The sequence below is a fragment of the Sardina pilchardus genome, chromosome 17, assembly GCF_963854185.1.
Source record: "Sardina pilchardus chromosome 17, fSarPil1.1, whole genome shotgun sequence".
In the NCBI taxonomy this organism is placed as follows: Eukaryota; Metazoa; Chordata; class Actinopteri; order Clupeiformes; family Clupeidae; genus Sardina; species Sardina pilchardus.
Window position 1 is genome coordinate 11,350,441 of NC_085010.1, and position 15,407 is coordinate 11,365,847.

The window sequence follows — 15,407 nt, forward strand, 5'->3', positions numbered from 1 at the left end:
GCCAAAAATGACATCATGAGATGTGCCCGGTGTTTGGTCATGTCTTCCACACTTCCAGTTTTGGCCACAAGAGGGCAGACGCTCGGTGTTCATCATCGATGTGTGTATCGTGTGGGGGTGTGTGTAGCTTAATGAATGTGGTGTATAAATAACTGCGCTGTTGTAGCTATGAGGTGGGTATGAATGAAAGTATGACCAACCGATATGATCTCATAAGCCGCGGATGAAAGATGGACATTCGACTCGACATTTAAATAAGGATACACACTCAGTCACAAACACACACACACAGAGAGAGAGAGGGGGGGGGGGGACATATCCACACACACACTCTCTCTCTCCCTCCCTCTTTCTCTCTCTATTTAAGACATAGTCTAAACGGACTTTAACCCACAGGTGTGGATTTCTCTCCCCAAGTTGCCCCCCGCCCCCCCTCCTCCAACCTCTCTGAGCTCTAATACCCCTCTCTCTTTATCTTTAAACCCACGCTGCCTATCTGACTATCAGGCTTTTCAGTGGATCTCTGCACCCATTGATCCGCACAGGCGCCCGTCTTAGAGCACTTCACACGGGGGGTTAAGTTGGTCTCTAATCAGCTGAGATAGGAGACTTTTATCTGGCTGCCAACGGTCCAAGAAAGCAACCGCTAAGACTACAGGGGAGTGTCTAGACTCTGGGAATGGGCATAAGTGGGAATGGGCTAACATACCAACAGGGCTTAGACATTGGAAAATTATGTGAGTCAAAAAATCCATCAGGTGTCTTTGAGGATCATAAAATTGACATCAATATCAACAACTCACAAGCTGTGTGTATCTATAGCATGTATAGGTTATACCATGTATACCATGTAGCGTACTAATCAGAGTCCATTGCTTGATAGGTGAAGTCTCTCTTGATTATTGCATCAGTTCAACGCAAAGCCCAACATTTCCTTGTGCAACTCAGTTTTGCACACATTGCAGCATTACTTTTTGAGCTGAGTTCTCTTGGGCCATGTGAGTAAAATCCCTCTTTCTCTCTCTCTCTCTCTCATTCTCTCTCTCTCTCTCTTTCTCTCTATCTCTTTTTTTTTCGCAGATGAAGGCACACCAGAAGGTGAGTAAATTGACTGGTTTTGTCTCCCAGACTCCTTTCAGCATATCGAAATCTTTTTTTGCGTTGTGTTAGCGAATCCGCCAACTCATCAAAGGCAGCGGACTGAGAGTCTAAGAGCAGTCAGTGGTGCCGAGGATGAAAGGAGAAGGCTCTCAAGTAAAGCAGGAGTGAACAGAGGAATAAAGTGCAGACGTGAGAAAAGGAAAGAGGAGAGGAGGAGAAGAACAGAGGATAGAGAGTGAGGAGGGGAAAGGTGAGGAGAGGTGAGGCAGAGGCAGAGACAGAGGAGAGCCAAGTCGCTGGGTACATCGCCTGCAGCATGCGAGACACCTGAGATCTATATTTAACGAGCTAAAGTAAACCGGTCACTCGTCAGGGCCAAGTGGCAATGTTCTCACATGCTCGACGCCAGAACAGACTGTGACCCCCCTCCCTCCCTCCCTCCGCTGCTCGCAGTTAAGAAACCTTAGAACCGGAGCAAGGAGGGGCACTTAGAAGAGTGAGGAGAGTATCACATTAGAACAAACGTGTAAACAAGCTCGTCAGTCAGGCCCGAGCCACCGTCGCGTTGATTTCCGACGGCCAAGGTTGTCAACCCGGAGTAATTACAAGGTACGCCGCGGTCTGCCCCAATGTGTGATGCGACATTACGGGGTTGGGGGGTGGGGTCCCTGTGTAAATGTGTGAACACAGTCGCCACAGTGGTCGTGGCGTAAACGTGCGAACTTCCCAAGGAAAAAGCCAGAGTGATGGCCTTGCTTGAGGCAGAGGGGTGACCATGAGGAGATACGAGGTAGCGGTGGTGGTTGGGGGGGGACTTAGCATTGCACCGCCACGGGAGATCTGGTGATGTTGACACAGCTGACAAGTGCTGTCAAGCTGGGCCCCCCCTCTACCACCCACCATTACCCCCCCCCCCCTCCCCGGCGCAAGTTCTCTTCTTCTATGGTAGCACATGTGACCACTAGCGATCGCTGGCATGTTTGGATGTCATCCCAGGCACAGAGTTTGACCTTGAAGCTTCGGAAGTTTCAAAGGCTTCTTATGGGAGGGCCTGGTGGTGAGTATCAGAAAACAAAGAAAAGTAAATATACTGAAAGAGAGAGGAGAGGATGAGAGAGAGGGAGAGAGAGAGAGAGTGAGTGAAGACTTAAAAGGAGTAAGGAATAATTGGGGTAGGGGTGGGTAAACAAAAGGAAGTAAACATGTTCCACAGTTCCACAAATGACTTCATACATTCCAATGGAAATGAAAGATAACTGAAATAAAAGGAGTACACTAAATATTTGCCCTGGACTGCAGCTGTCATCAGGGAAAACAAACAAATAAATAGACAATAATAAAAAATACAAGCAACACGTTTAAGTTCTTGGGAAGCCCTATACTGTAGATCCCACCAACCAAAAGTAAGTTGTGACTACATAATCTAACACCTCGGTGTGTGTTAACTGACATATCTTACTAGCATACCCATTTGAACCCCGGGTCCAAATCCCTTTCTCCCTGAAGCTGACTACAGAGCCAGGCATATGTGTTATGGCTGGGCTCTAAAGCACATGGTCTGTCTTCTCCAGCACATCCCAGGGGGGAAAGGAGTTCTACAGGGACATTTCACGGGTCCTCATAAGAACCATTATCAGTGTATGTGTGTGTGTGAGTGAATGTGTGTGTTTCGGTTTGGATGAGAGTAAGGGTGAGTTTGCTGTGTGTGTGTTGTATGTATGTGCTGGCAAATGTGTTTGTGTCTGTGATTGAGTCTAAGCAGATATGTGTTTGCCTCTGCGTCAATGGATGGGATACACACTATCGAACGTGATGCATACTGTATTTACATGTGCTGCATAGCAATTTGACCTGCGTTGCCATGAAAACGCAACAATGTTTGCATGCACGTGTGCATCTTCTTGTGGATGTGTGTAATTGTGTGGGCGAAAGAGTGCAAGAGAGAGATAGAATATGCGCGTATGTGTGTGTGTGTGTGTGTGTTTACGTGCTCTGAGGCAGTGTGTGTGTGTCTGTGGCGGCGCTTGCATCTCCGCTGTGTTTGTCACACACTCAGACAGTGCTGGTCCTGAGGCCGGGACGGTGCCCACACCTGAGATTGCTCTCGAGGTGTCTCCCCCTGCAGGTAGGTGCTGGAAGTGTTCCTCTTGTGTCCCCACAACCACCCCCCCCCAGTCCATCCCTTCCCCCCTCAGCTCTCTCTCCCTCTTCTCTATCACTCCTCCTCTGATCCCTCTCTCTCTATCTCTCTCCCATTTCTCTCTATCCACTGTTTCCTCTATCAGTCTGTGTCTCTCTAATGCCTTTCTTTCTTCCACTTGTCTATCATTCCTTCTCTCCCTCTCTCTTTTTGTCTTTCTTCCTATCCCCTGTTTCCTCTGTCAGTCTGTCTGTTTCTTTCCTCTGTCTGTCTATCCATCTGTCGGCCTCTTGTCCTCCCCCACGTGACTGTGACCTCACGAGTGAGCGTGATTTGAGAGTTTCCACCACCACAGGTCTTTTCCACTATGGCTGTTCACCCCTCACTGTTGATGAGTCACCCACAGTGTCTCTCTCTCACACACACACTCACACACACAAACATGCACACACACTCACACACAAACATAAATGCACACGCAAACACTCACACACACTCAGCGATCATGTGCACCACTCTTCAACACTTGCATGTGCTTGCGTTGCTGTTTGGAGGCTCGGCTGGTCCCATACGTTCAATCTGTGAGTACGCTCTGAGTCTGTATAAGGTGCTGGCAAGACGCACTGGTGGTGATACTCTCATGTGGAGGATGCAGTCTGTTCTTGGAGAAGAAACACAGCTGTTTTTTTCCCTAATACAGTAAAAGCAAATAACATCGCAATCCAAAAACAAACCTTGGCTGAATATGGGACATGTGGTCCAATCGGGCAGATTGAATTTTCACACAGTACATCATTAGACAACATGGACAGCTGTGTTTCCTTTGTGAGTTTTGTGGCATATTGGGGAGACTGGGGCTAATCTCGGCATTTATAGGCTGAACATCCAGTAGATTATCTTATCTTGAACGAACCTTTACACTGATATTTAATTAATGTCATTGAACCCATAGAGACAGTTTTCTGAACATGAATTGAACCTAGTCCGAGACTAAAAGAGAATAAGAAGTCTCCGTTTACTCCGTTTCTCGAGGTCACAGAGTACAAGACATGCCCCACAAGACTGTAGCGCTGTAGCTGTCTGGCTGCTCTAGCTGTTGGAACTAGCTACGAGCTACTACTTTTTGCTGTACCTGGTGACATGAGAAACGGAGATTCACGAGAAAAATCGCCACATTTCTCCTTTAGTCCACGTATGGAGAACTGGCCACGTACCGTATGACCACTTTCATGCCCATCTGTGTCTATGCCCAGCACCTCATACACAGCTTAGGAGCTGCATGTGTGCTTGCCAGAGCTGTGGCTGGCATGCTTCAGGCTGGCAGGCTGCTTCAGACGGGCCCTGTGTTTGCTGTGCAGAGGCTGTAGCCGAGGGCAAAGACCCCATAGTCGCCGAAGGGCAGGAAGTCACTGAGTCCCAGCCCACCGTGACCGATGTCACTGAGCTCCAGCCAATGGGGGCCGAGGTCACGGGGCCTGAGCCAATCGTGACAGAGGTCACTGACCTAGAGCCAGTGGCGGCAGAAGCAGCAGAGCCAAAGGCAGAGCCAGTTGTGGTTGAGGTCACAGACCCAGAGCCAACCGCAGCAGCGGTGCCTGAGGCAGCCCAGCCGATAGTGGCTGAGGTGAAGGATCTGGAACCAGTAGAGGCTGTAGAGGTAAAGGAGGAAGCCCCCCACGCCTCCCCTCCCCCGGGTAAGTACTGCCATTAACAGTCTCTGGCCATTAACACTTTTCCCCAAAGCTTGTTCTAGATCCAACACAGAACACTGATTCCACTCAGATGCAACCCCCCTCCCCCAGACCACACTTCATTCTCCATTCCAAATTCTGGAGTTCTAAATTCTGGATTTGAAGTTCTAAATTCTAAATTCTGAATTCCGAATTCCAAATTCAAATGACAAAATTCTACATTCTATTTTCGGAATTCTGAAGCTCAAGATCTGCAGCCGGTTGCACCAGTCGAACGTAAGGTCGATCGTAAGTTAAGGTGTAAGTTGCGTCTTAACCTTACGTTGAAACTAACTAGTTTCAAACTAGCGCTGCATTCTTTTTCTGTTGCACCATCGCTACTAAAGCTACAACGTAGTTAGTAGCTACTAAATCAAAATATTGTCGCATAGAATGACGTTTTTACCGTTGACAACCAATCAATATTAATTAGAACGGAGGCGTCACAGATCCTTGCGTTGGTAACGTAACGTTCGCTTGTATGATAAAGCCACGTTGAAGTTTGACTTCCTCCACAATTATTTTGTTATAGGCCTATGGAATAAAATAACACTGCATTTTTAAATAAGACTTTATTTTGTTGTATGTGCTTTGGGAATATTTCAGCAACCACTGTTCACCTAACGTAACCTAAGTTAGCCTACCGCAGTGGATAGCTAAGGTAACGGTAAATCTTTCTAATATGACTAGCTGCTAGAATGAAATCTCTGATAACAGCTCAATAAACAGCAAGGAAATGTGTGCTTTGAGTGGATAGCTTTGGTAGTTGTACCGCTAGGTCCATTAGGCCTACGATTTCCAGAATAACATGATTCAAACACTGCCGAAGAAAATTAAATGTGTGTAAGGGTCGCGTATGTAACTCTTCTCGGCTTATACTTTGTTAAATGTAACATTTCCACCGTTTAAATGAAAAAAAACATGTTAACAAAATAGTTACGACGGGACTTACACCTAGGGGAAGGGTGGTGTAAGTTAGTGTGTCATTTAAGTCATAACTTAGTGCCTACGTTGAAACTATCTGCTTGGTGCAACCCGTTCTATTTTAGTAGGTCGTAAACCTCAACGTAGCGCCAGTTTACGTTCGAACTTAGCTAAGATGGAACTTACGTTCAGCTGGTGCAACCGGCTGCAGACCATGTTTTCTTCAAGAGAACCAATGTCATGATTTGGTCATACTAAGAACCAAAGGGCTGATTTGGTCGAACCAGTGTCTGTGCGGATGAAATGAACTATCCTCGCTGCCCACTGCAGTGGACAAACCCAATAAAGGCCCGGGCATCAGCTTCTACTTCGCTTAGAGCGTAATGAGGCTTCAACAGCTGTGTACAAACTATACAATGGCATTTCTAATTTTAATTGTTATAGTTTGGGTCTGAAATGAATATTAAGGTTTGTATATTTATGAAGTGTGCCTAATATGCAGGCTATTTGCAGTAGCACTACCTTGGTACAATGGCCTATATCTCTGAATGAAACTGAGGATGAGTGCAAATCTGGTGAATCTGCCATTTTTAACTTGTACTATACGATAGCTGTCATCATTAATCATTTATCATCATTTGTGAGGTGTGTGTGTGTGTACGGTATGTGTGAGTGAGAAAGTGAGACCGAGAAGGCTAGTGTGTGTGTGTGTGTGTGTGTGTTTGTACTCTATACTCTATGTGTGATTGAGAAAGTGAGACAGAGAAGGCTAGAGACTGTGTGTATGGATATGGATGTGTGTGTGTGTGTGTGTGTGTGTGTGTGTGTGTGTGTGTGTGTGTGTGCGTGCGCGTGTGTGTGTGCATCTAACCTGTACTAGCCTCGTCCCGACCAGCTCCCCCCGTGACTGTTGAGAAGGCTGCTGATACTGAGCCGGTAGTCATGGTGATAACCCCACCCCAACCTTCCACAGGTCTGCCCCCGCAGTCTGGCTCATGTGATGTCACACTGCGTGCGTTTGTATGTGGATGTATGGATATATATAAATGGGTTGTCAAACTTCCTGTTTATGTATGTGAGTGTATGGCTAAATAAATGTGCTGTCATACAGCTTGTTTATGTTGTGGATGTATGGATTTATACACGTGCAGTGGGTCCAACTGCCTGTTTATGTGTATGTACATATATATGTGTCTATATGTATAAACATACTGTATACAGGTGTAAAGTATTTGTGTGTGTGTGTGTGTGTGTGTGTGTGTGTGTGTGTGTGTGTGTGTGTGTGTGAGAGAGAGAGAGAGAGAGAGAGAGAGAGAGAGAGAGAGAGAGAGTATATGTGTGCGAAAAAATTGTCACATAGTCATGACATACATGTACCATCTCTGTATCATGGTTGGGCCTTGGTCTCATTCAAAATGGCTGCCATGCTAGCTGTGCTCTCTCACTGTGGCTGACTCCAGCACAACAAACTGCCACTGCCAGCATGGCGCCTATACTACCTGCGGCTCCAAACCAGCATGCTGCTCTGATCTTACCAGCGCATCAATCCACATCCACACAGTCATCGCACAAACGCACACACACATGCTATCCTACACACACAGCAGTTCTAGGCTCATTGAACATTCTCGGTCATGCATTCTTTCCTGTGAACACACATCTAAACAATGCATGCTGTAATATGGGCACAATTCATCCTCCACACTCTGTCACTGTCACACACATAAACACACACACACACACACACACACACACACAAATCCACACTCATACACACACACATCTCATTCAATCATCTCACACATGGATGTAGTAGGCCTATACTTGGACCCCACTGTCCTGTCTTGATTGGTGTTGCTTGTCATGTCAGTCCTACCCTTCTTGGATATGGAGCAAATTGATAGGTGGGTCTATGTGTCAATCATACCTTTATTGCAGATAAAGATGATGACGCAACAACCAGCACCCCTTCACCTACCCCTCCAGGTTGGTAGCCCCCCCCCCTCAAACAAATAAATAACTACATCAATAAAAACGGTTGTTTCAGCTGACAGTTGCTATGGAGACCTCAGAGTAGTGCAGAACCCTGGAGACCATCACCAAAGAGACTGCCATCAGCATATTTTAGAATGTACCCGTTGCCATGGTGACGTGTACAATAATGAACCCCAGATATTAACGATCTATTTCTTGAGGCATTCTGTGTTTTTTTTTTGAGGGGGGATTAAAATCGTCCAGGTGCCTCTTTGATATCTATTATACACCTGAAAGGGCAGCTATTGCTGGTGAGCTCAGCCTTTGAAACTAATTTTGTACTATGTATGACAGTTATTATACATACGTACATCGCACTTGCAAGTGTGAAAGTCCTGGACATAATCTCTACTGAGCCCCCTGTTCCTACAAGCACACAAACCTTTATATACTGTGTTCCTGTAAAGTCATATAAAGGTTAAGATGTGGAACACATCTGTTAGTATATAGATAAAATCATGCAATCTACACCTCTGCATGATATTTATGTATATATGAATTTAAATGAAAGCCCTGTTCATGTTTTGTTTATGTTTTACAAAAAAAGATTAAACTACGGTCTCACTTCCCAGATGTTTCCTTATCAGTAAAAAAGGTTTAAAAATAGAGTGTTATCATGAATTATCCATGCAGAACTACGTGAAGTTTTTTTGCTCTCTTTTAATAATGACAGGTGCACCAATTCTAGAGGTTAGATTGCAGGTTGTGTATGCACTTATTGGATTTATCCAATTTCATAAACTCTACCTTTTCATAATCTCTAAGATTTCCCTCTTCCATATTCTCATCATATTAAAAAAAATGATTGATTACCCACAATGCTTTGCTTTCTTCCACAGAGGATGGCAATCTCAAGAAACTGTCTATTGACCTACCTAGTAAGAGCCCTCCGTTAATTATCCTGTAGTAGATCTGACCAAACCGATAGAGTAGAGCAGTGTTTTACCTGTCGGACTCCTGAGGGACCCCCAGCACTGCATGTCACAGTTCACTCGACAAACAAACAAACAAACAAACAAACAATTACACAAACAAGCAAACAAACAAACAAACAAACAAAAGTGTTCATGGGATCTTTGTAGGGCTCATGTTACACAGGCTATTCTCTACATTCCCAAACAAGACTCTTGACAGAACCCTCAGAGGTTCAAAGGTCTTATAGAATCTTTTGAGGAAAGGATCATTTTGCACCATCATGCTAGGATCATCATGCTATCTGTGCTCTATGTTGATACATTAGAGACAGACAGTTAATTGTTTACTGGCCTACACCTTGGTGTGCAAGAGTATACTTCAGATTTTCATAAAGGACATCTCTTGGCCTGTCTGTGCTGTGGTAACCTACAAGAATGTTTGTATCCTTCTAGAATGTTCTGTCCATCTGAATCAGAGCCATATAGATACATATTAATAGATGTATCTATATGGCTCTAATCTGAATCAGGGCCATTGTTTTCTATGCATCTGACCTGAACTGATCTATTTAAAATGCTCCTGACAACAACATATAGAACAACATTTAAACACTAGTCAGGGAGAATTATGCAAAATTTTCTTTGACACTGAACACCACTTTAAATGTGAGACTGACACATGCAATTCTGTGAATCCCTCAAAGTGTGACCGGGAAAAACTGGTTTGGAGTAATACAAGCAACTGTCTGGTAGTACGAAAAAAAGAAAAGAAAAAAAAAACATGTATAGAGACATGTTTAACTCTCTTCAGTTTAGAGTCCGTTGAAAGGACCTTAACCCAATTTAAACAAATTTAGCTGGTAGACTAGTCAAGTCTTTGTTTAAGAATGTCTTGTCTTATGTGCATATTACTGTTTTGGTCTCAGTTTTCTGTTTTGTTTGACACTGGCACATAAATAAATATTTATGTGGACAAGTTTGGAATTTTGAGCATGATGCCTGAATAGATTTTCCTATGAACGTTACAAAGAACCTGAAGCCTGAAAGCTTAAAGGTCATAGAATTCCAAATGGTACACCATTATATATAATTTCAGTCTTTACAGCTCTAGAATTTCAGAAGGATTGTCAGAGGATTGAGGATAAATTGCATCATGATCAAATTCCAACAGTCAAAGCTTGATGTTGTTTGTTGATGCATGACCAGTCCCAAATGTATAGTGTTTGTGTATCCGTGTAAACTGTGTGCATCTGTGTATGTGTGTGCGTGTGTGTAGTGTATGTGTAAGTGTCCTCACATGTGCAGCACCAGCTGTTGTGTGTATGTGTGTGTGTGTGTGTGTGTGTTTGTGTATGTGTGTCTAAGCGTGTCTGCCGCTTGTCACCTTTACAGTATTATTTCCTATAATATGCTGTAAACGTCTCTCTGTCTCTGTCTAGATGATAGCATCCCTCAGTCCGCCATGGGGAGGAAAGACTCAGGTAATATCTTAATGCCCAGAAACGCATTCATAACCAGGCCTCACACCAGCCTGCAACAAGACAGACAGACGGTGCTGAGGCTGACAGGGTGTTTGATCATAGGATAGGTAATAAAGTAAAGCATCACAAGTTTAAAGAGTGCAGTGGTTTTCAGGTTAAACTAGTAAACTCTCATTAGGTTAGTTGAACTTGAGGATGAATGAAGAATATGATGTTCATTTCACCACACTGAAAGACCCAATGGAACCAGGCCGACTATAATATTTTATGTGGCTTGGTTAGTTGGGCCTTGGAAGGCGTTGTTATGAAAAGGGCTGGTTTTCCTAAAACTCCATAGTGCCCCAACTTCCCATTTCCTCTCGGTTGCTTGTAGGAAGCTATGGGATTTTTGGGAAACAGTCCGCTTTTCCATATGCCATGGGGAAATGAACAAGACTGCCTTTCTCATCCCTAGAAACGGAGCATATATACTTCAATGGCTAAAAGTAGGGCAGAGTGTTGTGTTGAATGTTAATTTTATAGCCGCAGGGTCGATGTATTAAGAGTCAAGAATCATGACAAAAGTGACAGGATAGTGTGTCAGCCGTAGGTAAATGTGATGGTTTGTTTACATGTTGTTCTCGTGAGTCACCCTGGACTTACTGGAAATCAATGTGTCCGAATATCCTCTGGGGAATATCTCAAATGAAGTTACAAAAAAAAAAGAAAAAAAAAAACATTCCTCGATATCACTCAAAACATTCTAGTTCCACACTGTGTATACACAATGTCAATCACTATGGCAAGCAATTTCTTTGTGTTTTCGTTCTTTTTTTCCCCCAGTGTTTTTTCCACAGGATCCCACTAATCATCGTTCGTTGTCTTATGTTCATGCTTGCTATGATGCTTTAGTGTTACTGCTTTCAAGCTTTAGATCCAGCTTGCTATGCTGTCGTAATGAAAGTGCTACAGTATGTGAAAGAGTGAGTGTGTTTTCTCGTTGTGTGTGTGTGTGAGAGAGAGAGAAAGAGTGTGTGGTGTGTTGTGTTATGTTGTGTGTGCGTGTGTGTGTGTGTGTGTGTGTGTGTGTGTGTGTGTGTGTGTGTGTGTGTGTGAGTGTGTGTGAGAGAGAGAGAGAGAAAGAGTGTGTGGTGTGTTGTGTTATTTTGTGTGTGCGTGTGTGTGTGTGGAGAGTCTGTTGGAGCCAAGGAAATGGTGAGTATAAATGCTGGAATATGTCTAAGGAATAATGAGATGCTGATGATAACATGTGTCCTGATTTGTCCTGATTTGTTAGTGTGGTCCTTGGGGGAGGGGCAACCTCCTGAGGACTTGGACAAGTCAATCGAGCCTCCACCTCTTTCCACCCTCCTGATTGAAAGACCAGAAACAACATCCATCGCCGTTGGTGAGTGACATCAGAAATGTTTTGTTTTATTTCCCTCATGGGGAAACAACATATGGCTCATCTCCAACTATGTACCATAAAGTAATGTAGGGTTTATGTTTTTATTTATTTATTTTTTCATTTGTTTGTTTGTTTGTTTGTTTATCGGGACTTGCAGGGTTTTTCTTTTACCTCCACCCACTTTTTCCAAACATTATTACATTTAACAGACACTTAGACCATACAGATTTCCCCTTGCTCCATAGGCAAAATCTTAAGTTTACAGTACAGTACATTTACTACAAATGAAACCCTTGACGGTCACACAACTTGTGGTCGCAAGTCAGTCGTCATTATGTGAAGCCCACCTACGGACCCTGTACACAATGTGATTGGCCTGGTAGAATTTCATTTCTCCAGCTCCAAATTCAATGGAGAGTTGCTAGACTACCGCGGCAGCTGCCGCTAGGGGTGTCTAGATTTCTAGGCTAGCCCAAAGATACTTTGAAATCGATGATGGTAAGACAGAAGAAAATCCATTGATAATATTTTCTCAGGTGAGGACATCACCTTCATTGCCAAGGTGGAGGCAAAAGACCTGTTACGTAAACCTACAATCAAATGGTTCAAAGGGAAATGGATGGACTTAGCCAGCAAGACAGGCAAACACCTGCAGCTGAAGGAGTCATTTGACCGCTTCTCCAAGGTAGGCCCAGAGAATGTCTAATAGGGGGAGAACGACTACTCGCTAAATACTTCCGCATGGTACTAGCCTGGGTTTTCCCATACTGCCTTGCGCGGTGATTTCAATCCCGCTGCTAAGCCAGTCTGGAAACTAACGCCCTAATGTTCGCCTGATGTTGGCGAACCAATCACAGAACATCCGAGAAGTTTCCGTTGCCCTCTTGCGTCTACATTCGACGCCAAAGGATTTACGGCAGCCCTTAGCGTTGCATACGAACGAGTTGGGTGAGCTATGCGCATTTGATAGACATCCGTGGCGCCCAATGAACGGATCTGGGCATTTTTTCAAATACGAGAAAATGAACGTCTGGTTGCCAGACCACGTCTCATTTGAGAAGTGGGAGGCGTTAGCCAGGCTAGCATGGTACTGCAACTAGAGGGCGATCGCGAGCAAGTGGAGAATGAATGGAGGTGAAAGGAGTTTCTCCTAAAATCCACTTTTCTCTGGATATAATTTTTTTTGTGTAGAAATCTGAATATTGTATGCGAAAGGGGGGTCAACGAATTCCCTTAAAAGGTCCCTTAATTGTTCTAAAAAGCCTTTCAAACGTGTCAATGGCGTCATTCATTAGCAGGATGCTAGTGTGTTACGGGCAACAACGACCAAGCCTGTGAGAAACCAAAGGGCCATAAGTAATTGTTCATTCAACTTTCAACCTATAACCCATATTGAGCTTGCAGAAACTAAAATCCAATCTTCGATTTTTCAATGACAATCAGGTGAAACAGACCAATTTAGCCGTCTAGCCCCATAGACCCCCATTGTTGGATCACTTGCTCGTGATCGCCCCTAGCGGAACTGCAGGTACAATAGAGTTAATAGCGAGTGGGCCGGCTCTCCCTAAATGGGCTCTGGTAGGCCTGATATTCAGCCTATGACAGGTACTGTAGGTTAATCTCATGCCCAATCAAACCCATGCTCTTCAGCTACAACTTCCTGTTTTTGAGACTGGCTACAGTTCACCTAGAGGGCATTCGCATGGAGGCCTATGGAGCTTCACTGAGCGTTTAATTCAGCATTCATTAGCAGAATGCTAGTGTGTTGAAGCGTAACTCCAGCAAAGGTTGACCCCAGATTCTTTTTCTGCATAAAACACATCAAATAAGCCATGAAGACAGTATTTTTTATTGATCAACCACTGCAGAGCTTCCCCCGGTTTACACCATAGCCCCAAATCACAAATAGTGGATTAGGGACATCCCAGGTTCAGAAAGTAAAAGTCCTGCCAAATATTTGATCCAACCATTTAGTAAACCAGCTCATCCTAATTAGCTGCCAGGTAGATCAGATAATTAGTGATATCACCTGTGTTAAGATCACAAGTAGAAATAATATATGGCAGGACTTTTACTCTCTGGAACCAGGAACTCTGGAACTCTCTGTCCGCCTCTGCCAGTAATATTGTAAAAACAGCACCAAACCTCGTCAGTAGCTTGCTCAGGGTCCCTGCACATAACGAAGTTCCAACAACGTGGTTAGCAAAGTAGGAGTTTATTACAGAAGACTGTTAAGAATACTTGAAGAATACCAACTGTCTCCCTACCAGCTCCTCCAATCCAGTATCACGTCACGTTTGGTTAATCTATCATTCATGCTGCGGTGTTAGGGAGACAGCTGACAGTCATATTACTTCATAGTACTAATAACTGTTGTGGTTAATGTCAACACTCTTTACAGATTCACACATTTGAGATGCACATTATTAAAGCCAAAACCAATTATGCTGGGAACTACAGGTGTGAAGTGAATTACAAGGACAAATTTGACAGTTGCTCCTTTGACCTGGAAGTGAAAGGTTTGCATTGTTTTTTTTGTTTTGTTTTTGTTTTGTATTAAGAAATCATTAATTGATTTTGTCTCTTTCGAAACTCATTGATGTTCTTGGCTAATTGTTTTTCAGAAGTTGAATCCGGTCAATCAAATGTTGACATTCGATCAGCGTTCAAAAGAAGGTACTGAGCAAGATTGAACCACCACCAGGAAATATACTTCTCTTTCAATACCACAGATCTGAGAATCCCAATAGGTTTTCCAGAAAGGATTTAGAATAGATGTGATTTGGTTGTATAAAGGAAAACTCTGGTACAACAACTTATTTTGGATGACAGTGAGTGTACATTTTCATTGAGGACCAAAATGATGTTAATAAGAGTAGCTTTGAGTATGATTGGAATATGCATTTGCAAGGAAATATCATATAGCCTAGCCTCAAAGTAATTTGCTACCTATACTAGGCCAGATTAGGCTCAAAATATAATTATGCTTCTCTACTATTGTGGGTAAGGTCCCTCTGACAAAAAAAAAAAAAAATCTTTTTACCTTTCTGTAGTTAGCACATTACCTATTCACCCCCATCATGTAGTGAATTTGCCCTCAAGCTAAGCTATCACCTATGCTTCTTCACAAGTGCTTATTCAGATCTACTCCGACTGACATCATTTTGGTCCCCAAAGAATACTGTATGTACACTAGTTAACCTCCAAAATAGAGTTTTTCTTTAATGCAAAACAAATGCAAACTCAAAGTATCTCAGCAATTACCCCTTAGAAGAAGCATAAATGTAAAAAGTTATAAACATGCTTAGGAGCCTTAAAACGTACGTATATAATAAGAATACATTTACATTGATTGAAGCACATTTAGAAAAACACTACCACTGACATGATATGATTGATAACGAGGTAAAAATTGTAACTCACCTTAGATAGGCTACATGTAGCAAACCAATGCAAGGACATGGTTTGGTTGAGGGAAAAGCTGGCTTCCATCAAAGTGGACATGATTAACCATTTATAAAAGGGTAATTACCAGAAAACCAATCAACTCTAATGTGTTCTGTTCAAAAGGCCAACACTTGCATCTCCTCACCCAGAAAGTCAACAACAATGTGTCAGAAAGCAACGCAAAAGTACAAAATCCCACCCCTTTGCACATCCTTGCATGTCTGTGTAGCGTTGCCCAGGCAACACTGC

The 15,407-nt window shown here is 43.5% G+C and overlaps 1 protein-coding gene across 1 annotated transcript in view; it reads left to right on the plus strand.

Moving 5' to 3' along the window:
* The window catches only part of mybpc1 (myosin binding protein C1), a 47,084-nt gene that overhangs the window by 6,242 nt on the left and 25,435 nt on the right, over positions 1 to 15,407 (plus strand). The window contains exons 2-10 of the mRNA XM_062517998.1: positions 1,081 to 1,098; positions 3,158 to 3,226; positions 7,834 to 7,881; positions 8,769 to 8,807; positions 10,283 to 10,324; positions 11,601 to 11,711; positions 12,248 to 12,396; positions 14,113 to 14,230; positions 14,336 to 14,387. Coding sequence (XP_062373982.1) covers positions 1,081 to 1,098; positions 3,158 to 3,226; positions 7,834 to 7,881; positions 8,769 to 8,807; positions 10,283 to 10,324; positions 11,601 to 11,711; positions 12,248 to 12,396; positions 14,113 to 14,230; positions 14,336 to 14,387 — 646 coding nt within the window. The remainder of the gene's footprint in view (positions 1 to 1,080; positions 1,099 to 3,157; positions 3,227 to 7,833; positions 7,882 to 8,768; positions 8,808 to 10,282; positions 10,325 to 11,600; positions 11,712 to 12,247; positions 12,397 to 14,112; positions 14,231 to 14,335; positions 14,388 to 15,407) is intronic.